This window comes from Podarcis raffonei, chromosome 14 (genome assembly GCF_027172205.1).
Source record: "Podarcis raffonei isolate rPodRaf1 chromosome 14, rPodRaf1.pri, whole genome shotgun sequence".
Classification (NCBI taxonomy): domain Eukaryota; kingdom Metazoa; phylum Chordata; class Lepidosauria; order Squamata; family Lacertidae; genus Podarcis; species Podarcis raffonei.
Window position 1 is genome coordinate 2,816,007 of NC_070615.1, and position 27,130 is coordinate 2,843,136.

At 47.6% G+C, this 27,130-nt stretch overlaps 1 protein-coding gene across 2 annotated transcripts in view; it reads left to right on the plus strand.

The window, feature by feature from the left end:
- Positions 1-27,130, plus strand: part of ENTREP2 (endosomal transmembrane epsin interactor 2) — a 192,297-nt gene that overhangs the window by 140,046 nt on the left and 25,121 nt on the right. For both annotated transcript variants that reach the window (XM_053364495.1, XM_053364496.1), the window contains one exon: positions 16,825-16,953. In XM_053364495.1, the coding sequence (XP_053220470.1) occupies positions 16,825-16,953 (129 nt within the window). The remainder of the gene's footprint in view (positions 1-16,824; positions 16,954-27,130) is intronic.

The window sequence follows — 27,130 nt, forward strand, 5'->3', positions numbered from 1 at the left end:
GTGGGCGGGGAGGGGGGTGCAGTGATTTTTAGGAAGTCATTAGCTTGCACCAGGCATCCTATTGGGAACACCCAGTTCTCTGAGTGCATATTCTGAAAGTTGGGCAATAGGGGCAGTACAAGATTTCCCTTTGGTGTACTGACCTCCCCACTGCACCAAGGATTCCCTACCTGAGCTGCTTCAGGTCGTGGCAGATGATTTTAACATCCATGCTGACACAACCTTACAAAGGGGCCGGGACTTTGTGGAATGCATGGCTTCCATGGGGCTGTCCCTGAATAAGTTTGGCCCAACTCATAGTCGTGGACATGCCTTAGACCTGGTGTTCACCTCTACGGATGTGGGTGATCTGACACTAAGTAAAAGTGAAACAAAAGAAGTGCCATGGTCAGATCACTTCCTGGTGCAACTTCTCTGTGACCCTTCCCCTCTGCAGGGAGGTGGGACCGATTCGGATGGTCCGCCCCGCCACTTAATGGATCCAAATGGTTTCCAGAGAGTGGTAGGGGAGGTTTTATCCCATGTTGATGGTCTTTCAGCTGATTTCCCTGGTGGCCCGCTGGAATGCGGAGTTAACCAGGGCTATCAACTGTCTGGCTCCGAAGTGCGCTCTCCGATTGCCCCGTGGTTTTCACTGGAGCAGAGGGTGATGAAACAATCGCTGAGATGGCTAGAGGACAGGTGGTGGAAAACTCACTCTTAATTGGAACAGACATGGGTTAGAGCTCAGCGTCAAGGCTACCAAGTGGCAATAGCAATGGTGAAGAGGACCTTCTTCACCACCTCTATTGCATCTGCAGAAAACAGCAGCAGGACACTCTTTCAGGTGGTTCACAGTTTAATGGAACCACCTTTCCATCGGGGCCTGGTAAGGATCTCCTGCAATGATTTTTCAAAGTTTTATGCAGATTAAGGGGCTCAGCTTTGGAAAGAGATAGACTCCACCGTGGGAACAGAGTCAGGGCAGAGGAGTGCTAGAGTCTTGTCTAGTCAGGTTGCGTGGGATCAATTCCAATCTTTTACCTCCGAGGATGTGACCAGGTTGCTTGGACGAGTGAAATCAACCACCTGTCTCCTTGATCCTTGCCCATCCTGGCTAATAAAAGTAAGCCAGGAAGGTCTGGGTGGTAGACTCTGTAGGGTGGTGAATGCTTCCCTCTGTGAGGGAGCTTTCCCAGACCTGCTGATAGAAGCGGCTATCAAACCGCTTCTTAAAAAACCATCTTTAGATGCGGCCATGATGGCCAACTATCACCCAGTCTCAAATCTTCCATTCTTGGGCAAGGTGATTGAACGAGTGGTTGCTGAACAACTCCAGGCACGCCTGGAAGAAGCGGACCATTTGGATCCCTTCCAGTCGGGATTCAGGCCTCATCACGGGACTGAAACTGCCTTGGTCGAGCTGGTCAGTGATCTTGGGCAGGCTAGGGACAAGGGTGTAAACTGTTTCCTAGTTCTGCTGGATCTCCCAGCAGCTTTTGACACCATCAACCATAACATCCTTCTGGACCGTCTAGAGGGGCTGGGAGCTGGGGGCACTGTCATACAGTGGTTCCACTCCTTCCTCCTGGGCCGTGTTCAGAAAGTGGTGGTGGGGGATGAGTGTTCAGACCCCTGGGCTCTCACTTGTGGGGTGCCTTAGGGTTCCCTCCTCTCCCCCATCCTTTTTAACATCTACACAAAGCCGCTGGGAGAGATCATCAGGGGGTTTGGACTGGGTGTTCATCAGTATGCGGATGATACCCAGCTCTACCTCTCTTTTTAATCGGAACGAGTGAAGGTCCTGTGTGAGTATCTGGAGCCGGTTGGAGGATGGCTAACAGATCGAGGTTGGATCCTGACAAGACAGAAGTACTGTTTTTGAGGGACAGGGGGTGGGCAAGGTGGGGGACTCCCTGGTCCTGAATGGGGTAACTGTGCCCCTGAAGGACTAGAAGCGCAGCCTGGGAGCCATTTTGGACTCACAGCTGTCCATGGAGGCACAGGTCGATTCTGTGTCCAGGGCAGCTGTCTACCAGCTCCATCTGGTAAGCAGGCTGAGACCCTACCTGCCAGCGGACTGTCTCACCAGAGTGGCGCATGCTCTGATTATCTCCTGCTTGGACTACTGCAATGTGCTCTACGTGGGGCTACCTTTGAAACTGACCCAGAAACTACAACTAATCCAGACTGCATCAACTAGACTGGTGACTAGGAGTGGCCACCAAGACAATATAACACCGGTCCTGAAAGGCCTACATTAGCTCCCAGTATGTTTCCGAGCACAATTCAAAGTATTGGTGTTGACCTTTAAAGCCCTAAGCATCCTCGGCCCAGTGTACCTGAAGGAGCATCTCCACCCCCATCGTTCATCCTGGACACTGAGGTCCAGCTCCAAGGGCCTTCTGGCGGTTCTCTCACTGTGAGAAGTGAGGTTACAGGGAACCAGGCAGAGGACCTGCTTGGTAGTGGCCCTCCCATCAGATGTCAAGGAAATAATCAAAGATCTAACTTTTATAAGACATCTGAAGGCAGCCCTGTTTAGGGATGTTTTTAATGTTTGATGTTTTATTGTGCTTTTAATTCTGTTGGGAACCACCCAGAGTGGCTGGGGAAACCCAGCCAGATGGGCAGGGTATAAATAATAAATTGTTGTTGTTGTTGTTACTTTATGAACACATATTCCTGTATGTGACTACAGCAATTATAATACAAGCATCCCCCCACTTAGATCAGGATTACGTTCGAGGCCCCCATGCATACTTGAAATTGCATAAAGTGGGGAGCCCACTTTTTAGAGGCTTCTAAAAAGCCTCTAAATGCCTATTTCTCCCTGCTCTCCAGCTCTCTCCCACTCTCTCTCCAATCCAGACCAAACTAACTACAGTTGAAGCTCTGGGGCCGGCTGCTGCTGCGCCACTTGTCACATCAGCTGTTAGGCGGGGAGGCTGAGCAGTATAAGCAAAGCCCTGCTGCATCGCCAGCCTCTTTGGGGCTTCCTCCGCCCTCACTGATGTCCTCTTTGGGCTCAGGAGAGTGTCTTCTCATGAGTCATGGGACTCTCCAGCTCTATCCAACCATTTCCAAGTTTGAAGCAAATTATTTCCTGGCACCACGTGTATACATGGTCACATGCAAGGAGAACATGTGTGAGTTGGGTGACACCTATATTAGACCTAGCTTGCTTGATACCAAATTCTTCAGAGGGTAAACATATCAAGTAGCCTTATCAAGATGATGATATTTTCTTATATCCCACCTTTCTACAAGAACTGGATCTCTAGGCATCATAATCATAAATTAATTTTTTGAATAAAACAGAGAAAGCTAAAAACATATACAAGACAATGCTTGAAAAGTAATTAAGCTAAAATAGATTTAAAACAGTGTAAAAACAAATTTACTAAAATAAGGTAGTAAAAACATCATGGCACTGTTAAATTTAAAGCGCTTTCCTTAAAGCAGTTAGTTCCCCGAAGCCCCCTGGAATAAAGCAGTCTTCACCTGCCAGTGGAAAGGCAGTGACGTGCTGGATTTAGAAGGTTTTAACAATGTTTTTGGGTGGCATGCATATCTGTGGTATGATAAGGTCAAAGCACATAAAGCGTTTAAAAACCATATTGTCAGAAAAGCACTGTTCAATGTTTGGATAAGATATAAGGACTTGCTTGAAAATAAAACCCCAAGGTGGGTGTCACCAATGGAAGCGAAGGCTCAGAAAAAGCTCAATATGGAGGCCAAATGGCCAAAATATTGGGAAATCTTGGAACAAGAGGGAGACAGATTAAAATTGCAGAGTTTTGAAAAATTAAAAAATAGAGTGCGAGATTGGCTTCACTATTATCAGATAATGGAGGCATATAACTTGGACAAAAAAATTGGCTTCCAGGTGGAAAAATCAAAATTGGAAACAGAACTGTTAGATCCCAAAATTAAGAACTTGTCAAGAATGTATAACGTGCTGTTGAAATGGAATTCTCAGGATGAAATGGTGAAATCTGCTATGATTAAATGGGCACAAGATATTGGACACAACATTATGATGGCTGACTGGGAACAGTTATGGACCACAGGTATGAAGTTCACGGCATGTAATGCCTTAAGAGAGAATATAATGAAAATGATATACAGGTGGTACATGACACCAGTCAAGCTTGCGAAAATTTATCATTTGCCCGATAATAAATGTTGGAAATGTAAAGAGACTGAAGGTACATTCTTTCACCTTTGGTGGACATGCCCAAGGATTAAGGCTTTCTGGGAGATGATATATAACGAAGTGAAAAAGGTATTTAAATATACCTTTCTGAAGAAACCAGAGGCCTTTCTCCTGGGCATGGTCGGCCAATTGGTGCTAAAGAAGGATAGAACTTTCTTTATGTATGCTACAACAGCAGCAAGAATACTCATCGCAAAGTATTGGAAGACACAAGATCTACCCACCCGGGAAGAATGGCAGATGAAGGTGATGGACTACATGGAACTGGCGGAAATGACTGGCAGAATCCGAGACCAGGGAGAAGAGTCGGTGGAAGAAGATTGGAAGAAATTCAAAGACTATTTGCAGAAACATTGTAAAATTAATGAATGTTAGAAGGATGTTGAAATGAATCTATGTGACTGTAGCAGATATGCTATAAAGACTTAGGAAAAATAGACTGTTAATTCGTGAAAGGAGGGAAAGTAAAATTATATTAGTTTCAAGATAAATTTACAGGACAATAATTTGAAAAGAGGGAAAGGATTTGCTGAAATGGATAATTGACCTAGAATACAAAAAAGGGAGGTGTGAGGAGGTCAGGGAAATAAGCCAATGAAATATGAGTAATGGGAGGATTGATTTGTTTTTAATTGTTTTTATTTTTCAGTATTTTGTACTTTTTGTTTTATTATCTTTTTTTCCTATTTTTGTAATTATTTGAAACTTCAATAAATATTATTTAAAAAAAAAGGAAAGGCAACAAGGAGTACGCTAGTCAAGCTTCTTCGCGAAAGGAGTTCCAGAGTCTGGGAGCAACCACTGAGAAGGCTCTCTCCTGAGTCCCCACCTGTCAGGGAACTGACATCGGAGCCAGAAGTGGAGGCAGGTCTCCCAAGCGATGCCAGAGAAGGGCCAAGCAGGGAGAGAGGGGACTCATCAGCTGGGGAAGGAAATCAGCGTAACACCAGGGATAAAGGGGGGCGGAGGGGGGAATCGGAGAGAGGGCTCCAGGACTCTTCGCTGGAGACCAGCGGGGAGAGCACAGGTCCTCCACTACCCACACCCACCCTGTGCAGAAGACTTCCGCGCAGGGAAAGTAGGCGTAGACTTGGCGTCAAAGAACTTCTTTGCTGGAAGAAGTTCAAGAAACGCCCACTGACGGATTCTGCTAGCGACTGAACAGCCACGAAGTGAAGGGCTGTCCAGCCAGGAAAGGTTTAACCAGGCTACCTAGCCAGGAGTGGCGGCAACTTATGCACGAGCAACCCCATATAACCATTACAGCAATCCGTCAGTCCCTGACGTTGCTTGTGCACAGCGACAGGCAGGCAGCACCATGAGCCAAACCGGAGGAGCAGGTGCCACGGAGCCAGCAGCTGGAGTGCAAAATCTGGTGGAGAGGAACTGAGATTTAGAACAGCATGTGGCTCTGCTGACGGCACGGCTAGACGAAAGGCGGACCCAGGATGCACAGGTCAGACCCACCCCCGTCGCAAGGAAGGTACCGGGTCTGGTACACAAGTTTGGGGGGAAGCCCCAGGACTATAACGCGTTCCGAACGGAAATAGAGTACACTTTGGAACTGCAGCATAATGACTTTGCTGATGATGGGGAAAGGGTAGCCTATATTGTCGGGCATCTACAGGATGGGGCCCGGGAATGGATCAGGCCCCTAATGGCAACGCAAAATGCTGCCTTGAAGGACCTTAGCAATTTTTTTGGCGCGATGGATGCAATGTATTGCAGTGAAGTGGAGCAAAATGTGACTCGCCGGGAATTGATGGGGTGCAAGCAGGGGAGCCAGTCAGTTAGAGACTACTGGTCGCATTTTGCGATGCTGATCCACCGGCTCGGGTGGGATCTGGACTCTGAGCCCATTCAAATGTTGTTTGAGGAGGGGTTGTCCCCAACGGTGAAGGACGAGCTTTCCCGCGCGCCCTGCCCACAGTCGATGGATCAGCTGACCAAGGCTGTGCTTGCGATTGGAGTACGACAGGAAGCGCGGGCTCAGGAGAAGCGCGAAGGGAGAGGGGAACGTTGCCATGACTACCGCATTCCTGAAATGCCGAGGCAGCCTTCCCAGCCGGCTGAGCCAATGGAAATAGATGGCGCGCGAGAGAGAGAGGTTTCAAACTCCAGTGAAGGTCACAAGAAGGAGGGAAAGGATTGGAAAACCACCAAGAAGTGTTTCCTCTGCCAACGGCCAGGACATTTTGCCAGGGTCTGCCCTCAAAGAAAGGCATGGCAAGGGATGGTGGGAGCCGCTGGCTGTGAGGAGGAGGGGGAAAAGGGGCAGGGGCAGGGAAACGCCAACGCTTGGCTGCCAGTCAGCGGGCACAGCAGCCAGGCCAGCAACCAATAGAAGTGCCCCAGCCAGACCCCCCCCCCAAGGCAGCTATAGCCATAGAAGTGGTGCTAGAACTCTCGAATGGGCACCCAGTCAAGGTGAAGGGGCTGCTGGATTCAGGCAGCCCCTGCAATTTCTTCAGCAAGGACTTCGCTCTAGAGCACCAACTCCACCTGCTGCCCCTAGATTTCCCCTTGCATGTGACCACCATCGATGGCAGAGAACTTCTGGGAGGGGAAGTGACGCACCAGACCCCACCAATGAGAATGAGGGTTTCCAGGCACACGGAGACCATTGCCTTTCACGTAGCCACACTGGCAGGACCCCCAATAATATTAGGGATGAGCTGGCTGGCACTACATGATCCAGTAGTGGCATGGCATCAGTGGACGGTCACCTTTGGGTCAGCTCACTGCTTGGAACACTGTCTAGGGGGGGGGGGAACCCAAGGATGACCGTGGCCAGGGTGGCTGGGATGGCTGTGGAGCCAAAAGGGGAGGTGCCACCACAATATGATGACCTGCAGGAGGTCTTCAGCGAGAAGGAGGCGGATAGACTACCCCCCCCATAGGCCCTTTGACTGCCAAATCAACTTACTCCCAGGGGCTCAGCTGCCGGTGGGTAAACTGTATGCCATGTCTGACCGGGAAATGCAGGAGTTGCGGGAATTTATTGACAAGAACCTGAAAAGAGGTTTCATAAGAGAATCAAAGGCGGTGGGGGACAGTCCGGTGTTCTTTGTGGACAAAAAGGATACTAATCAGCCTAGATTAGTCGTAGATTTCAGGGCCTTGAACCTTGTATCAGAACCCGTGACCTTCCCAATGCCCAGGATTGACGACATTTTAACACGGGTGAGGCAGGGGAAATTTTTTACCAATCTGGACCTCGGGGGAGCGTACAATTTGATTAGAATGAGGGAGGGGGGCGAATGGAAAACCACCATGTTCACCCCCCTGGGGGCCTTTGAGTACTTAGTTATGCCATTTGGATTACAGTCGGGCTCCGCCTGTTTTCAAGCTTTCATGCACCACGTGTTGGGGTCCCTGCTGTACAAGAACTGCGTAGCCTTTTTGGACGACGTCTTAATCTATTCGGACAATGAGAAGCAACATGTCAAAGACGTCAGAGAAGTGCTAAAGAGACTGCAGAAGCACCAGTTGTGGGTCAAGCTGGAAAAATGCCAATTTCACGCCAGAGAAGTCGAGTTTCTGGGGTACAAGTTGTCAGACAAGGGCCTAGCTATGGACCCCAGCAAGGTGCAGGCGGTGCTGGAATGGAAGGCCCCCAAAACCTGGAAGGACGTGCAGAGGTTCTTAGGGTTCAGCAACTTCTACCGGAAGTTCATCAGGAACTTCGCCCACTTGACAGCGCCCATCACAGATTGTCTCAGTAGCAAAAAGAAGTTTGTCTGGACAGAAAGTGCCCAGCAATCCTTCGAGAGGCTGAAGAAGGCGTTCGCTTTGGAAGAGCAGCTCCTGCACGTGGATCTGCAGAAGCCAATGAGGCTGGAGACCGACGCGTCAGACCGGGCCATCGGAGCGGTACTGTTGCAGCCGGGGCCCCAGCAGAGCTGGAGGCCGTGCGCCTTTTTCTCGAGGAAGCTGAGCAAGTCGGAGCAAAACTACACGGTGTATGACCGCGAACTGCTTGCAATTTATGCAGCATTTCGACGATGGAGACATCTGCTAATAGGGGCGCAGCACAAGATCCAGGTGTGTACGGATCACAAGAACTTGGAATACTGGAGGACTGCGCGAGTACTCAACCAGAGACAGATTCGATGGGCACAGGAGTTCTCCAAGTTTTTCTTCGAGATCCGGTACGTGCCGGGAGAGGAGAACGTAAGAGCAGATGCTCTCTTCCGGAAGCCGGAGTACATGGAAGGAGAGGGACCGCCGGAAGTCAGACACGTGTTCCCCGAGAACCGATGGGTGTGTGGGGGAGTGTTGGTTGGGAAACGAGAACTAGCCGGGCTTACTAGAAATGACGAATTCGCTCAAACAAAAATCAGGGAGCTCCGGAACGGAAGGGAAAACCAGGGAGGGTTTGAGGAAAAGGAAGGGGTACTGTACTACAAGGGAGCGCTGTACGTACCGGGGGAGACCTTGAGGGGAAGGGTACTCAAACAACTCCACGACAACCCAACAGCGGGGCATTTTGGTCAACAGAAAACCATGTTGCTTGTCACCAGGCAGTTCTGGTGGCCAAGGGTAAGGGAAGATGTACGGGAATATGTACGGGGGTGCGACCGCTGCCAGAGGGCAAAGGGGGAGAGGGCTGCACCCGCAGGGTTACTGGAACCCTTACCCACGCCGGGAAAACCCTGGGAGGTGGTATCCATAGATTTTATGACAGATTTGCCCAAGTCAAGGGGGAAGACAGCAGTCATGGTAGTAGTCGATCTGCTAACAAAAATGTGCCATTTCATAGCTTGCTCGCATGCGGTAACGGCAGAGAAAACAGCCAGGTTGTTTGTAGATCACATCTTCAGGCTGCATGGGGCTCCCTCGAGGGTCATCTCGGATCGCGGGAAACAATTTACTTCCCGGTTCTGGAGGAAGCTCATGGGCTTGCTGCAGGTCGAGGTGGGGTTCTCGACGGCGAGACACCCGGAAACCAACGGGCAAGCAGAAAGAGCGAACAGTATACTCCAGCAATACCTACGCTGTTACGTCAGTGAGAGACAGAACGATTGGGTAAAGAAACTAGCGCTGGCCCAATTTGCATACAATAACGCTGAACATGTGTCCACGGGAATGAGCCCGTTCATGGCCAATTATGGGTGTCACCCCAGGGCCTTCCCGGGGAGGGGGGAGGAAGGGGGGAGCGTACCTGCGGCAGAGCAGTTTGTGGAAGAAATGGAGGCCTTGCACCAGCAACTTCTGATGAACTTGGAACGGGCCAAGGAAATTTACAAGAGGGAGGCAGACAAGCACCGTCGGGAAGGGGAGACCATACGGGTGGGAGACCGGGTGTGGTTATCAACCCAAGGGTTACCATTTAAGGGAGGGTGTAAGAAGTTGCGGCCAAGGCGGCTGGGACCTTTTGAGGTAACACAGCAGGTGAACCCCGTGGCATTCAAGCTCAAGTTGCCTGACAGCATGAAAATACACCCGGTGTTCCATAGGTCCCTACTCTCACCGTACAGGGAGGGGCAGGAATTCCAGGGGCGCGAGGGAGAAGTCACCACACACCCGCAAGTAGAGGAGAGGGAACACCACAACCAAGCCACGGAAATACTCGATTCCAGGTGGCGAGGGCGCCAGGTGGAGTACTTGGTAGCTTGGGAGGGAGAACCCGAGTCAGAAAACACGTGGGTTCCAGCGGAGGCTATCAATGATGGGTATCTTGTGGAGGAGTTCCACAGCCTGTTCCCAGATAAACCTAAACCACTAGCGAGATTCTGGGAGGAACAATTTGGAACCACAGATGATGAAGAGGATTTTGTGGGTTTTCCTGCCTCCGAAGAGGAGGGAGGAGAGGCGTCAGAGGAAGAGGAATCGGACTGGGAGGGCCACCCCGCGGGAAGAGATCGGAGCGGGTGGGAAGCGGAGTTTGAATCCTCAGGGGATGGCGACAGCTCCTTCCGGGGATTCCCCGCATCGTCGGCCGAGGAAAGGGACGAAGTTGGGTCAAAAGGTCGGGCCGGGGGTGGAGGGGGTCCTGGGGGGGAGGTGGATGTCAGGGAACTGACATCGGAGCCAGAAGTGGAGGCAGGTCTCCCAAGCGATGCCGGAGAAGGGCCAAGCAGGGAGAGAGGGGACTCATCAGCTGGGGAAGGAAATCAGTGTAACACCAGGGATAAAGGGGGGCGGAGGGGGGAATCGGAGAGAGGGCTCCAGGACTCTTCGCTGGAGACCAGCGGGGAGAGCACAGGTCCTCCACTACCCACACCCACCCTGCGCAGAAGACTTCCGCGCAGGGAAAGTAGGCGTAGACTTGGCGTCAAAGAACTTCTTTGCTGGAAGAAGTTCAAGAAACGCCCACTGACGGATTCTGCTAGCGACTGAACAGCCACAAAGTGAAGGGCTGTCCAGCCAGGAAAGTTTTAACCAGGCTACCTAGCCAGGAGTGGCGGCAACTTACGCACGAGCAACCCCATATAACCATTACACCACCCAACATGCCTGTGAGGGTGACAGGACTAGGAGAAAGGCCTCCCCTGAAGATCTCACAGCCCAGGCAGGTTCATATGGGAGAATATGGTCCTTCACGTATCCTAGACCTAAACTATATAAGGCTTTAAAAAGGGATATAGAAATAAATATTTATAAAATGCTATCCATAAAATATAGGGGCATTATAGGTCATAACCAGCACTTTGACTTGTGCCCAGAAACAAACTGGTAGCCTGTTGAGCTGTTGTAAGAAGGGAGTTGCTTCACCAAGCTGATGAAAGATGGGAAGTGCTGTGCATTTTCTAGAAGCCCTCATCTTTTCCCCACCTCTTTAGCCTGGCCAAAAGAATGTTGTTGTTTAGTCGTTTAGTCGTGTCCAACTCTTCGTGACCCCCTGGACCAGAGCACGCCAGGCACTCCTGTCTTCCACTGCCTCCCTCATGTTGGTCGCTTCGAGAACACTGTCCAACCATCTCGTCCTCTGTCGTCCCCTTCTCCTTGTGCCCTCCATCTTTCCCAACCTCAGGGTCTTTTCCAGGGAGTCTTCTCTTCTCATGAGGTGGCCAAAGTCTTGGAGCCTCAGCTTCAGAATCTGTCCTTCCAGTGAGCACTCAGGGCTGATTTCCTTCAGAATGGATAGGTTTGTTCTTCTTGCTGTCCATGGGACTCTCAAGAGTCTCCTCCAGCACCATAATTCAAAAGCATCAATTCTTCGGCGATCAGCCTTCTTTATGGTCCAGCTCTTGCTTCCATACATCACTACTGGGAAAACCATAACTTTTACTATACGAACCTTTGTTGGTAAGGTGATGTCTCTCCGTTTTAAGATGCTGTCTAGGTTTGTCATTGCTTTTCTCCCAAGAAGCAGGCGTCTTTTAATTTCGTGGCTTCTGACACCATCTGCAGTGATCATGGACCCAAGAAAGTAAAATCTCTCACTGCCTCCATTTCTTCCCCTTCTATTTGCCAGGAGGTGATGGGACCAGTGGCCATGATCTTCCTTTTTTTGATGTTGAGCTTCAGACCATATTTTGCGCTCTCCTCTTTCACCCTCAATAAAAGGTTCTTTAATTCCTCCTCACTTTCTGCCATCAAGGTTGTGTCATCTGCATATCTGAGGTTGTTGATATTTCTTCCGGCGATCTTAATTCCGGCTTGGGATTCATCCAGCCCAACCTTTCGCATGATGAATTCTGCATATAAGTTAAATAAGCAGGGAAACAATATGCAGCCTTGTCGTACTCCTTTCCCAATTTTGAACCAATCAGTTGTTCCATATCCAGTTCTAACTGTAGCTTCTTGTCCCACATAGAGATTTCTCAGGAGACAGAGGAGGTGATCAGGCACTCCCATTTCTTTAAGAACTTGCCACAGTTTGCTGTGGTCGACACAGTCAAAGGCTTTTGCATAGTCAATGAAGCAGAAGTGGCAGTCCAAATATTTTACTTCTTTATCAAAATTTACATACTGCTTATCTGTAAAAAAATCCAAAACAGAAGCAGTATTATTATTATTATTTCTGGCTGGGTTTCCCAGTCTAAGCTGGAAGGGGCACTTCCATAAATGAGCCATGAAATTTCTGCCACTCGCTGAATCCCAGGTTCTTGCATTAAGCAAGGAGGAGAAAAGTCTCTCTTTCTCAGCCCCCACCCTTCGCAAGGCCATTCTCCCATCTCCTGCTTGCACACGTGCGGAGCGTGTTTTGGCAAAGAGCATTTTTTAAAATAATAATTTTTATTAAAGATTTTCATGGTTCACAAAAAATGTGCATTGTCTTTTCTCAAATCGTATAGAGAATGTTATGTTGCCATCTTTTTTGGTATTCTTGTTTTGAGTGATTTTTTTACAACACCTGTTTGCTAATAGTCTGGAGTTTTTCCCTCCATACACATGGAAGCAGGGCTTTGAGTACAGGATGTTTATCATTGTTTTGTTGATGTCTAGTGAGTCAAGGTCCCGTCTCTTTTGTTCTATAAGTTTAAGGAGTCTTTTAGCACCTGTTCATTTGTATTGTGATGAGAGGGCTGTGGTTTTTGTTCTATTTTGCTAATCTTTTAGGTTTGTTGTTTAAGAGATGCTTTCTCTTTTATGCAGGCTCCTCTGCTAACCACCTTCATTGTGTCCCAAAGGAGGGGGGGTTGTTATATTGTCTATATCATTTTATTTGAAATAGTTCTGGAGGGTTTTCATGAGGCTCTCTCTGATTGATTGATTGATTGATTGATTGATTTGTGGTTAGGATGGGACTGAAGGATGGGGTGGTTTGTGTTTCCTCTCCCATTCTAAGGGTAGCTCCTACTGGGGCCTGGTTTGTGACTTTAATGTTGCCCTGGAGGATCAGATCTTGCATGAGCAGAATGCTATCCGGTCTGGACATTGTGCCGTGGTGCCCGTCTCGTGGCCTTTTTAGCAGTTTGTAGGAGTCTCTAGTTGTTTGGGGTTTCCCTCAGAGGAAGGTTGCTTCATGGGCTTGTGGGGTGGCTGTCTTTCAGGGAGATGCCTCTCATATTAAGGTTGACGTCACCTCCCAGGATTGCTATTACTTCAGAGAAAGTGTTATCTAGTACAAATGATTTAATAATATCCGGTTGTGCTGGTTTCCTCACATATATTTTGCTTTTTATGGGTTTCATGCAAACCACAAAATCCTGCCCCCCTCCTCATAGCTGGATGTCCTGCTGTCATCAAAGAATTAAAAGCGCAAGAGAAATTTCCTCAGTTTTTTGGTGTGTTGTAGATTTTTCTCTTCTCCCTTCTCCCCCTTTCTTAGCTCTTTTGTTTTCAAGACTTCTTAAATTCACAAATTAAATGGAAAGGACAGCTTTTTTTGAACAAAACACCCCTGCCTGCTTCTCAGACTAGGCTTTGGAAATTTATTTTGTCTTAGTGATAAAATAAATTTGGTTGGTCATGAAGGAGCAGCAAATTTAGAAACTCCTCAAGCAGAGTCAGGTTTGATGTGTAACCTCTAAGCATTCAACTCCAAAAGAGAGGCCTTTTAACCTCTGGCCTCCAAAACCGCACCCTGAGCACAGCTGCCGGCAGTGAAGGGCAACCAGGGGCTGCTTATTCCTGAGTAGACCCGTTGTATAGGAAGGTAAGAAGAACCTGCTGGATCAGGTTAATGGCCCATCTAGTCCAGCATCCTGTTCTCACAGTGGCCAACCAGATGCTTCAATGGGAAACCCCCAAGCAGGATCCGAGCACAAGAGCCCTCTCCCTTCCTGCAGTTTCCACCAAATGGTATTCAGAAGCATTGCTGCTTCCAATGTGAAGGCAGAGAAGCCACCCTGGCTAGCAGCCATTGATCGCCTCCTCCAGTCCAGTCCTCTTTTAAAGCCACCCAAGTTGGTGGCCATCGCTGCCTCCTGTGGGAGAGAGCTTACCTACGTGCTGCGTGATTCCTGCATTGCAGCAGGTTGGTCCAGGTGACCAATGCTACTGTTCTACAATTTTATGAAATATTCAGCAAGGAGCAGTGAGGAGAGATATTTAATAGAGGAGATCTTTGGTTGACTGAGGGTGCTAGAGGTTATGGGCAAGGTTATATCAAGAAATAAGAACTGAAGGATAGGTTGGTACAAGGCTCTGGGGCGTTTTGGAGGCTCTCCTGCCATTAGGACTGGGGGGCTGATTCAGTTGGTATTTTTCTTTGGATGTACATGTTTTTGGTTTTGAATACCAGGGGATTTCTTCTCCCATGCATCAAAGTAAAGTCTGAAGGTGGCCACCTGGGAAAATGCCGCATTCTCCAGCCCCACACAGAACCCACCATTGGTTCACATGAGAAGAGAGCCTCTGTGCCTTAGAAATATGGGGGGGGGGGCTTCTGCACTCCCCCTGTTGTTCCTCTGCTTTGAGACCTCATTTGAGAAGAGCAGCAGATTATAATTCCTGAAATAAATACGTATTTATGCCCAGAAGTCCAAAAAGAGGTATCATATTTTAAAGGATGATGATAGCTACAGTGGTACCTCAGGTTAAGTACTTAATTCGTTCCGGAGGTCTGTACTTAACCTGAAACTGTTCTTAACCTGAAGCACCACTTTAACTAATGGGGCCTCCTGCTGCTGCTGCGCCGCCGGAGCACAATTTCTGTTCTCATCCTGAGGCAAAGTTCTTAACCTGAAGCACTATTTCTGGGTTAGCGGAGTCTGTAACCTGAAGCATATGTAACCCGAGGTACCACTGTATTTCTCTCTCCCCACCCCCCTTGGTATTTGACAATTATCAGTTAATTAAGACTAATGCTGCCGCTGTGTGGGAGGCTGGAATTATTTTATAGAGTTCAATGTGAACCACAAAGTCTGTGCCATGCTTGGCCAAGATACCCCAGCAGGTCGGAGCCAGAGCGAAGCAGAGAACAGAGGGATCCCCTGTCCCCTCTTTCCTGCCCTCGCCAGCTCTGTAAATGGCTCAGAGGACACCCCAAGCTGCCAGTGAGCCAACACTACGAGTACACAAGGAGGGCTTAAAAAGATAGAGTGTTTCTCTTTTAAAAAGTCTATTTTTGATCTTCGTTGTTTCTCTGGCAAGCTTTTGGCAACTGTCAACAGCGGGAGCAAAAAGTTGGGATGCTGTAAATTTCTAAATTTCTGCCAGCTGCACTTCCAAAATGTAAAGATGGGGTTGTAAGGAGCTGAAGGCTGAGCAATTAATCTGCCCCCTTTTGGTCTTCCAGTCAGTGGCCCACCCCATCCTGTTGCATTGTCACGGTGCCCTGTTCCTTTACGCATTTTGTACACATCCCCCCACATAAAATATTTACTTTTTACATGAAATATGCACTTTCCAATGTTGTATAATGCATTTGTCAGTGAAGTATGCATTTTGTATGTTCCTTTTCATAGAAGCATAGACTTATAGAACTAGAAGGGATCCCAAGGGTCATCTAGCCCAACCCCATTGGAAGTGTCAGATTGGGATGCTCTCTGTGCAACAAATTTAACCCCTGCTTGTTGATAAGCAGGAGATCTGCCTTTCTATGGTTTTGGAAATGAATCTTTCATCTCCAGTTCTTCCTGGAGATGAACCTGGGACATTTTGCATGGAAAGCAGATGTTGTGCTCCTTAGCAAGAAAATCCAGGTAACTACCGACAGGTGAGCTTCACCTCAATACCAGGAAAGGTCCTAGAACAGATAATTCAACAATTCGTCTGTAGGCACTTAGAGAAGGATGCAAGGCATACCAGACAAACCTCATTTCTTTTTTTGATGGAGTTACAAGCTTGGTGGATCAGGGGAATGCTGTAGACGTAGTATATATTGATTTCAATAAGGCTTTTGATAAAATCCCCCATGGTATTCTTGTGGAAAAGCTGGTAAAAAGTGGGTTGAACGAGGTAACTGTTAGGTGGATTTATAGCTGGCTGACTGACCAAACCCAAAGAGTGCTCATTAATGGTTCCTCGTCACCCTGGGAAAAGTGACAAGTGGGGTGCCACAGGGTTCTGTCCTGGGTCCGTTGTTGTTCAGTATCTTTATAAACGACTTGGATGAAGGAATTGAGGGGATGCTCATCCAATTTGCGGATGACACCAAACTGGGAGGGGTAGCTAATGCCACAGAAGATGGAAATCAGATTCAAGATGACCTTAAAAAATTGGAGAACTGAGCCAAAACTAACAAAATGAATTCCATTGGTGCAAATGTCAGGTTCCACATTTAGGCAGAAAGAACCAGCTGCACAAATATAAGATGGGGGACATCTGACTTGCAGTAGAACATGTGGAAAGGTTTGGGAGGTAAGAGGCCTTCCTCTTCCTCCTCCTCTAGGCTCAGCCTCCTGACTCAGCTTCCTTCTTCCTAGGATTCTGTTCATCTAATTTACTTTCCACGCTATCAGATCAGCTGGAGGAAAGCCTGAGTCATCGAGGGCACCTGTAATGAAGCTGCCAGCGAAGGTTACAATGAAAGGATGCCCCCCCCCAATATCCCCCTCCGAGTAGCAAAGTGTTCTGCCTATACTTCCCAGAGGGTTAAAAAAACATGATTTGATGCTTTTGAGTGAAAGGGGACTCGGCCATGGAAGCATTCATTCCTTAGTTTTTAGCATTCGTACCTTAGTTGACCAAATCAAGTCATGTTTGAATCCTTTGTGGGATTGGGGTGTTGTTTGGTTGGTTGTTTTGCACTTACTAAAACCTTGGCCTGTTCTTTTTTATTCTTTTCTCAGATTAAATTTGACAGTGACAGTGTCTGCGTTTGCTGTGAGCTACAACACCAGCCCTCAGGCTGCAGCCTGGGTGAGATGCTGAAACTGAACCCTTTGCAGGAATGCAACACCGTCAGGCTGACCCTAAAGGTGAGATTCAGATAAATTCTCTCCTCTTTTGCTAGGCTTCTTTGTGACAAAATCAAAACCTCTGGAAATGGGAGATGCAGAAATACTAAAGCATGCTGAGAACCATTCAATATTAGAGGGATTTGACCTGCCATCCTGTGGGGGGGGGGGAGGTGTACCATTATGTGAGTCAAGTCCCAGTAAACTCAGTTGACCATTCTTCCAAATAAACACAGAGGACTGGGCACACACAACATAGATGAGCAATTTTTGTTGTTTAGTCGTGTCCGACTCTTTGTGACCTCATGGACTAGAGCACTCCAGGCACTCCTGTCTTCTACTGCCTCCTGCAGTTTGGTCAAACTCATGCTGGTAGCTTCGAGAACACTGTCCAACCATCTCGTCCTCTGTCGTCCCCTTCTCCTTGTGCCCTCCATCTTTCCCAACCTCAGGGTCTTTTCCAGGGAGTCTTCTCTTCTCATGAGGTGGCCAAAGTATTGGAGCCTCAGCTTCAGGATCTGTCCTTCCAGTGAGCACTCAGGGCTGATTTCCTTCAGAATGGATAGGTTTGATCTTCTTGCAGTCCATGGGACTTTCAAGAGTCTCCTCCAGCACCATAATTCAAAAGCATCAATTCTTTTAGCCTGCCTCATTTTGCTTGGATGTCAAACAGTGGTGTTATGGAGGGGAAATGCAGTGGTGTTATGGAGGGGAAATGCAGGAGCATATAACTCCTGGCCCTTTTCTACAGCACGAGTGATGTCATCTGCTGGAGCAGCAGAAAACATTGCTTCCCTACCTGCATGTGTGTGTGTGAATTTGTATTGAGACTGTCTGTAGTACAGAGAGAGAGAGATTGTGATCAGCTCCTCTAACTGCAGGTGCCATTTAAAAATGAGATTCATGCATGTTAAGTCGCTCCTACGTTTCACTGATTGTGTTTATTCTTATCTGTTTCATTTGATGTATTGTTGCACTTGGCTCTTTTCTCTGCTAGATTTATGTCATCAAATACTAGACTCTTCTGCCCCCTGCCAGTTGGCCCAGTGTCCTCTGATCTGTCAGGAGGCCAACCTTAGCTCAGCCTGATAGTTCCAGAGTCATATGGCCATGCAGTGCCATTCTCTGCAAAAATGAGAACTGTGTGATATGCAGCCCCTGCGCCCCCACCAACCTCCTTCAAAGGGAGAGAATGAGGGGATATGTGAAACCTATTTCTTAACAAGAAAGGCCTCTTGTTTTGAGTTTCAGGTTTGGTTTTTTGTACTGGCATTGCATTTCATCTCTCCCCAACTCTTCCTATCAGAGGCGTCTTGCTAAGCTTGTGAAGAAATTACAGCTAATCAAGTAAACACTGACAGCGATAACGTTCCCTTTCTATAATTATGATTAGTACAGTGGTACCTCTGGTTAAGTACTTAATTCATTCTGGAGGTCCATTCTTAACCTAAAACTGTTCTTAACCTGAAGCACCACTTTAGCTAATGGGGCCTCCTGCTCCTGCCGCGCTGCCGGAGCACGATTACTGTTCTCATCCTGGGGCAAAGTTCTTAACCCGAGGGACTATTTCTGGGTTAGTGGAGTCTGTAACCTGAAGCGTCTGTAACCCAAGGTACCACTGTAATTGCTACAGGCTGCTGTGAGTGAAAACCGCTGTTAGGCACAATGGGGTTTGGTGCGGCCATTTGCTTGACAAAAGGAAGTGGTACAGAAAAGCCAGAACACGGGAGATGTACGTGCCTTGTGTACAACGAGTAGCTTTAAAAGGGGGTAAGATAGATTCATAGATTCATAGAATTTCAGAGTTGGAAGGGACTACCTGTTGAATTCATAGGAACGTAAGAAGCTCCCTGCTGGATCAGGCCAATGGCCCATGTAGTCCAGCACAGCCCTGTTGTCACAGTGGCCAACCAGATGCCTGTGGGAAGCCAGCAAGCGGGACCTGAGTGCAAGAGCACTTTCCCTGCCCATTATTCCCAGAAACTGGTATACAGAGCATTACTGCCTCGGACCATGGAGGCAGAGCCTAGCCAGGGGCAGTAGCCAGCCACAGCCCTCTCCTCCTCCAGGAATTTATCCAATCTCCTCCTCCTCCTCCTCCTCCTCCTCCTCCTCCTCCTCCTCCTCCTCCTTCTTCTTCTTCTTCTTCTTCTTCTTCTCCTCCTCCTCCTCCTCCTCCTCCTCCTCCTCCTCCTCCTCCTCCTTCCCTATTTTTATTTTAAAAATCCTTGGTTTACAAAAGTATGAGCTGTGTCTCTCTCTTTTTTCTTTTCCAAGATCAGTTTCATTTGTTGAGACATTAGTGTTACGCTAGGAAGAAAAGAGGGAAAGAGGTGGATGGGGGGAAAGATGAGTGGGGGTGGGGTCAGGTGGCGATGTTTCTATTTTACTTAATATATGTGGGGTTTGGTGTCAGCGTTGCTTGTGCAGGTTCTCTGCTGTTCACTTGTGACTTGTGTTCCTTTGGTGGTGAGAGAGGTTGGGGTTGGCCTAGGGTGTGGTTGTTCATTTGGGGTTGGCTGTGGTGGTCGTTGTTTCCATGTGTGAGTGGGGTGGCTGGGTGTTTTTGGATCAGGTTAGCCATATTGATTCATATGCTGTTGGTGGATTTTTGTCATTGTCTTGTTGGGCTGTGTATGTGATAAAGGGGAGCTAAAGCCATCCAAGTTGATGGTCATCACTGCCTCCTCTGGGGGTGAGTTTCTTCGTTAATGCTGCTGCATGAAGAAATACTTTCTTTTATCTGTCCCAAATCTTCCAAATCTTCAGCTTCATTGGTTGACCTTGAATTCTAGCATTATGAGAGCGAGAAAAACACACCTCTTTCCATTATCTTCATGTCATGTATAATTTTATAAACTTACATCATGTCACCTCTTCCTCACCTTTAGACTAAGAAGTCCCAAATGCTGCAACCTTTTCTCATAGAGAAGTTGCTCCATCTCCTTGATAATTTTGGTTGTCCTTTTCTGAATCTTTTCCAACTCTACAATATCCTTTTTCAGGTGAGGCGACCAGAACCGCACACTGTCTTCCCAATGTATTAAAAAGGCATTATGATACTGTTCTTTCCTAATGATCCCTAGCATGGAATTTTCCCTTTTCACAAGCTCCACACACTGGGTTGATATCCAGTGCTAGAAAAGGAGGTGCTGGAGCTCACCATGAACCCCTCCCTCGTTCTCTTAGAATGGCAATGGTGCCCACCTGAGAGGTACTGGAACTGAGTCCAGTGAGTTCTGGCTGAAAAAAGCCCTGAAACTATCCACTATGACCCCAAGATCCTGGTTAGTCACCACCAATTCAGACCATATGAGTGTATATGTGAAATTAAGATTTTTTTTGTGCGGATATGCATTATTTTACACTTGTTTACATTGAAATGCATTTGCCATTTTAGTGCCCATTCACTCAGTTTGGAAAGCTCTTTGCAATCTCTTTTTTGTTTTAACAACCCTGAACAATTTAGTATGATCAGCAAGTTTGGTTAAGAGCTGTAGACTCATAATCTGGTGAACCGGGTTTGCTTCCCTGCTCCTCCACCTGTAGCTGCTGGGTGACCTTGGGCCAGTTATCACACTTCTCTGAAGTCTCTCAGCCCCACTCACCTCACAGAGTGTTTGTTGTGGGGGAGGAAGGGAAAGCAGAATATTAGCCGCTTTGAGACTCCTTCGGGTAGTGATAAAGCGGGATATCAAATCCAAACTCCTCCTCCTCCTCCTCCTCCTCCTCCTCCTCCTCCTCTTCTTCTTCTTCTTCTTCTTCTTCTTCTTCACTCTAGATTGCTTATGAACAAGTTAAAAAGCACAGGTTCCAATACTTATCCTTGCGGGACTCCACTTTCTACTCTTTTCTACCCAGTGAACTGTCCATTTTTCCCATTCTCTGCTTCCTGCAATTTAATTAATTCCTGATCCACAAGAGGACCTCTCCTCATATTCCATGTTTGCTCAGCCTACTCAGACAGCTTTGGTGAAGTGCCTTGCTGAAAGCTTTTTTTGAAAATCCAAGTACATAGTATCAATGGGATCATCTCTATTTTTATGCTTTTTGACACCCTGAAAGAATTCTGATAGGTTCATGAGGCAGGGCTTGCCCTTGCAGAAACCATGCTGGCTTTACTTCAGCAAAACTTATTCTTCTATGTGCTTGTTTATTTTATCATTAATATTACTTTTTGCCAGTTTTACAGAGACAAACCTGTAATTTCTAGGATCCACCCTCTCACCCTGCCCAGATCCCATTTGAAAAATTAGTGTTACATTGGCTACTTCCTAGTTCTCGGGTATGGAGGCGGATCTGAGGGGCAAGTTACACCTTTTTGTCAGAAGATCAGCTGTTGCAGGTGGGCAGAGCTAGTGGAGCATCCCCCTGTGTCTGATGGCACTGTGGGAGATGGTGTGACAGGCACTGTGGAATGAGTGAGAGGTGGGGCCGGACAGGGAGATGGGTGAGGTGAGAGAGCAGGTTCCTGCTGGACCCTCATTATCAGGCTGCCCCAGTTCTGGAAGGGCCTCCACCCCCTCACGCTCATAATGTGTTATTATAGTATGGCCTGGTGGTGATGATGCCTACTTGATGGTGCAGAGCGCAAGAAAACAGTTTGGTGTCCTTGCAGAGTAGTATTTGAACCTAATAATGTCCAGCCCATTCACATCCCACCCTGACACATGAGCAAGGGTCCTTTGTTCTTCTCCATAACCACCTCAGACAGCCCAAGCTGCACTGTTACTATAAGCTGCGAAATCCAATAAGCAAATGTGGGCAATAACTAGGGCATGAGAGCTACTCATATGGAGGGTATGACGACTGTATCTCAGAGGATTTCCATATCTCAAACAAAGGTTTCCTGTTATTCCCTCTTTCCCCTGCTCTATTTCTCAGGTGTTTCAATAATAGAATGACTACATTATATATGATTTTTTGTGATGGAGGGAGGTTGTTTGGAAAAAAACAAATTACATGAAAGTGAATGGCAGAAGTCCATGACTGAGGACTAGGTAAGAGGGATCATTAAGCCATTGCCAATGACAGCCCTGTATTTATTTTATTGATTTATAGAGTGTCTTATCTCACAATTAATTGGCCTTCAGTGAACTTGGCATTTGAACAGCTGACAAGGTCCAGTGCATGAAATCCTTGGCCACAGCATCAAGAGATGCACTGCTTAAATGCTCATGGCCCTGGGTCACCAAGTACAGAATAGCTGGCCTGGCTGCTTTATTATTATTTATTATTAGGCCAACTTCTTTCTTTTGGCCTAGGAATATGCAAGTTTTTGTGCTGACACAGCTGATCCAACAGCCAGGCTCTTCTTTTGCTCTGATGTTGGGGTGGAGAACTTAGGAACCTAGGAAGCTGACTCATCCCAGGTCAAGCAGTTTGGCCATCTCACCTGATATTGGCTGTTTTGACTGGCAGTGGCTCTCCCACAGAGCTCTTGCCCTTCCCCTTCTACTGCACTTGCCAGCAATTAAGGTTATGGCCTTCTATTACTGAGCTATTGCTCTTCGCTCCAAAATTTGCTCCACTTTCATAGAAACATGCTTGCCTCATACTGTGTCAGACTAATGGTCTGTGTACCTTAGTGTTGACTGCAACTGCTTTCCCTGGTCTTGGACTCCAAAGTCCCATCAACTGCAGTCATCTTTGCCCATGGTCAAGGGTGTTGGTATTCCAAAGCATCTGGAGGGCACATGGTTGGGGAAGTCTGGTCTTCATTGGCTGGCAGTGGCTCTCTAAGGGTTAATGGGAATCTTTTCCAATCCCTTGCCTACCTAGAGTCATAGAATTCTAGATTTGGAAGGAGCCCAAAGGACCATCTCGTTCAAGCCTCTGCAGTGCTCTCAGCTAAGAGGTCCCCCGGATTGATCCTCGGGTCTCCTGCTTGCAAAGCATCTGCTGCCCAAGTTCCTGCTCTGTTCTGTTCTTCATCTGTTTCCTTGTTGCAACAAAGCTTTACTATAAAACACATTACAGTAAAATAAATGGCATTCGTTTTCACTCCAACATTAAAAATAATAACAATACAATAAACAAAGATTTGTTGCCTTGGAGGCATTAACCAAACCCCGAATGCTAAGTCCTAAGAGACCATTTTTACATCATTAGGCATTGAGTTAAAATATCCCCTCCCCCCAGTTTAAAAGTTTTATTAAAAGTAAAGTCATCCCTGGAGTAACTACAAAAGCATTACATCAAGATTAGATTATGAAATAGCTCCACAACCTCCTACATATTAAGGAAAAATAAATATTTTAATTCAGAACTGCAGTTTTTCTCCTGCTAGAAATGACTGCAAAATTATCTCACTCTGAAATCGTGCTAAACTGAAGGTGCTCAGTTGGCATCACAGGAGACAAATTGGGCCCCTGAAGCAGTTTTATCTTGCTTCATGTTACACTTCCATATTTTAATCTAGGAGTGGCAAAAAAGGCTCGGCCTATAAGGAAAGAGGGGACACCCCATGTTTTCAAGTTTTAAGAGAGTCTGTGCTAAAACACTTCCATTTGAGCATCACAATAACCCAGACATATTATCACGGACAGCATCCAGATTCCAAACATTCCAAACTTACTAAGCTTTACTGGGAACTTTGCAATCACTTCCACTCTCCTCCTTCCATAGCATGAGCAGAAGGGGAACCAAACCACAAACCCAGCCCACCTGAAGCCATGGCCTGTGTGCTGATCTTGGCTTATCAGGGAGCAGCAAACCATTATAGAAGAGTGACTAGTGGGGTGCCACAGGGTTCTGTCTTGGGCCCGGTCTTATTCAACATCTTTATCAACGACTTGGATGATGGACTCAAGGGCATCCCGATCAAATTTGCAGATGACACCAAACTGGGAGGGGTGGCTAACACCCCAGAGAACAGGATCACACTTCAAAACGACCTTGACAGATTAGAGAACTGGGCCAAAACAAACAAGATGAATTTGAACAGGGAAAAATGTAAAGTATTGCACTTGGGCAAAAAAAATGAGAAGCACAAATACAAGATGGGTGCCACCTGGCTTGAGAGCAGTACATGTGAAAAGGATCTAGGAGTCTTGGTTGACCACAAACTTGACATGAGCCAACAGTGTGACGCGGCAGCTAAAAAAGCCAATGCAATTCTGGGCTGCATCAATAGGAGTATAGCATCTAGATTAAGGGAAGTAATAGTGCCACTGTATTCTGCTCTGGTCAGACCTCACCTGGAGTACTGTGTCCAGTTCTGGGCACCACAGTTCAAGAAGGACACTGACAAACTGGAACGTGTCCAGAGGAGGGCAACCAAAATGGTCAAAGGCCTGGAAACGATGCCTTATGAGGAACGGCTAAGGGAGCTGGGCATGTTTAGCCTGGAGAAGAGGAGGTTAAGGGGTGATATGATAGCCATGTTCAAATATATAAAAGGATGGTATAGCAGTTTTATGCTTTTCATTTATTCCTCCTGTTTATAGTTAGGGTTAACTATGTTGTAAGCATCCCAGGGTAGGATACAGAAGCATTCAGTTAAAAAGAAAAAATCAAACAGAATATGCATTTGTTGTTGTTTACTTGGTTAGTTGTGTCTGACTCTTCGTGACCCCCATGGACCAGAGCACGGGGTCATGAAGAAAATATGCATAAGAAAAGATAAAAACCAACAAATTTGATAATAAATATACACAACGTTCTATGCTACCGTTAAAAAAACAGCCAGTCACAGGACTGGGGCCATTCCTTAGCCACATTCCTAATGCGTCTGGCATGGTTTCCGTTTTAATTTGACTTTGATATCTCCGCCAAATAGTGGGTATTTCTTCACACTCAAGTGTCGCAGAAGAGTAATACTGCCTCCACTTCACCCTCAGCGATGGGCTTTCAGTGTCTGTAACACTTTCTGGGTCGTTTACAAATTTTTCGTTTGAAGTGTTTATTTCACTCATTTTCCTAAAATACTTTTCACCCAGAACCAGCGGTCCACTTAAGAGCTGTGAAGCTGCAGCAATAAACCCCACGTAGATAGAAATTCCAACACGTTGTTCTGTTGGAATGGGAGGCACTCCCAAAACCCCAGGAAGCTGAATTCCTTTGTTTGTTAATATAGAATGCAGATTCCACAAAATGGAAATAAGTACATATGTACCTGCTGCCACGTCCATCATTGCTCCAATGGAAAAGAAGGTAGCAATGAAATCATCGTGTTTTCCAGGCGCAAAGATGTTACATAGTGCAAAGGCAATACAAAAAAACGGTCACCACATTGGCAATTGAGGCCAATGGCATCAAGTCCTGGGCAAAGATGATTTCAGAGAGTAGGGACTCCTCATCGTTTAATGGTATGCATATAATGTTGATTTTCTTCATTGTAATTCTACGCATAGAACAGGCACCCCAGATCCCAGTCCCTACAATGCCAGGTTTGTTGCTGCCCATGATGTTCTCAACCTGCCACTCTCTCCATTCAAGGTTGGCAGATGTGGAGCAGATGCTCAAAATGCAGCCCATAAGAGCCAGGACAAAGGCACCCAGTTGCAAGCAGGATACCCTGCACAATAGCCACACTGAAAAGGAGCCATAATGCGCCTGGGGTGGAACTTTAGCTTTGGTACTGGGAAGGCTGGCGATAGAAGGCATGCTGGAGAAAAACACAGGCAAAAGATAACCATTAGATACTTAGGCACAGTATCATATGGACATCTCCTAAAGTTTGAGCAAACAGTGATGTGCAGCTAAAACAATGCCATCATTCTAGGGCAAATTCTGCATTTCCCACCTTGAGACATAGGAATGGAAAAGTCTGCTGTACCTGCAATCATAAGTGCCAGGAATCAGACTTCCCCAGGGGTGAAGAAATTGCACAACCGCACAACCCCTTATGTTCTTATGCACCCCCTCCATGCCAATAATTGGGCTCTTGTCTAGTCCACTCCTCCTCTGCATTCCTATGCTCCCCTCCCTTCCCTCTCCATTGTTAAAATGTTAAGCATGATCCAACCAAAGTTATGCATTCTACCCTTGAAAGAAAGTTTGGTGCGACAGACCAATACAGCTACTGTTCAGGAAAGAATCCTTTCTGGCTTTAGTCCTCATATATTCTCTCTCTCTCTCTCTCTCTCTCTCTCTCTCTCTCTCTCTCTCTCACACACACACACACACACACACACACACACAATGTGAAAAGCCTACCAAGTGGCTCTCAGACAGGACAAAAGGAAATAAAAGTCAATTTGTTCTCATCTGGGAAAACACTGCTATGTTGGTGGGGAACTGAGGAGTGCTGCATATATGCACCTACATGAACTCAGTTCTTCAACTAGTCTCTGGTCTGCAAGGGCTTTTTCCAGGGCTTTCTCTTCGTGTGTCTGACCTAAGAGAAGACCTTGAAGCTGGTCTGAGCACTGCAGCAACTGGCCCTTGGAGTTCTGAGGCAGTTACCGTATTTTTCGCACCATAAAAAGCACCCCCTAAAAAGCAAGGGAAAATGTGTGTGCGTCCTATGGAGCGAATGCAGGCTTTTGCTGAAGCCTGGAGAGCGAGAGGGGTCTGTGCACACCGACCCCTCTCGCTCTCCAGGCTTCAGGAAGCTATCCGCTAGCCGTGGGAGACCCAGCTCTCCCACGGCTAGCGGAGTGCTGCATTAATCCCGAAGCTTGGGGCGTGCGGAGCTCAGCGCGCCCCAAGCTTCTGGGTGCCAGCAAGGTCTCCGTTAGCCGTCTAGACCTTGCCGGCACCCAGAAGCTTGGGGCGCGTTGAGCTCCGCAGCCCCAAGCTTCGGGATTAGCGCTCCGCTAGCAGTGTCTAGGCTGCGGATAGTAGCCTGCTTCCCAGAGCATCGGGCGCCCTGAAAGCAGAGTGCCCGGCGCTTCGGGAACACATCCGCAGCCTAGGCAGCCCTGCGGGAGGTCCCGCAGGGCTGTCTAGGCTGCGGATAGCAGCCTGCTTCCCGGAGCGTCGGGCGCCCTGAAAGCAGAGCGCCCGGCGCTTCGGGAACACATCCGCAGTGTGGGGAGCCTTGCAGGAGTTCCCCACAGGGCTCCCCACGCTGCGGATAGCAGCCTGCCGCCCGGCGGGTGGGGCGCCCTGAATCAGAGCGCCCCTCGTGCCGGGCAGACATCCGCAGCATGCGGAGCCCTGCAGGAATTCCCCACAGGGCTCCCCACGCTGTGGATAGCAGTCTGCCGCCGGCGGGTGGGGCGCCCTGAATCAGAGCGCCCCTCGCGCCAGG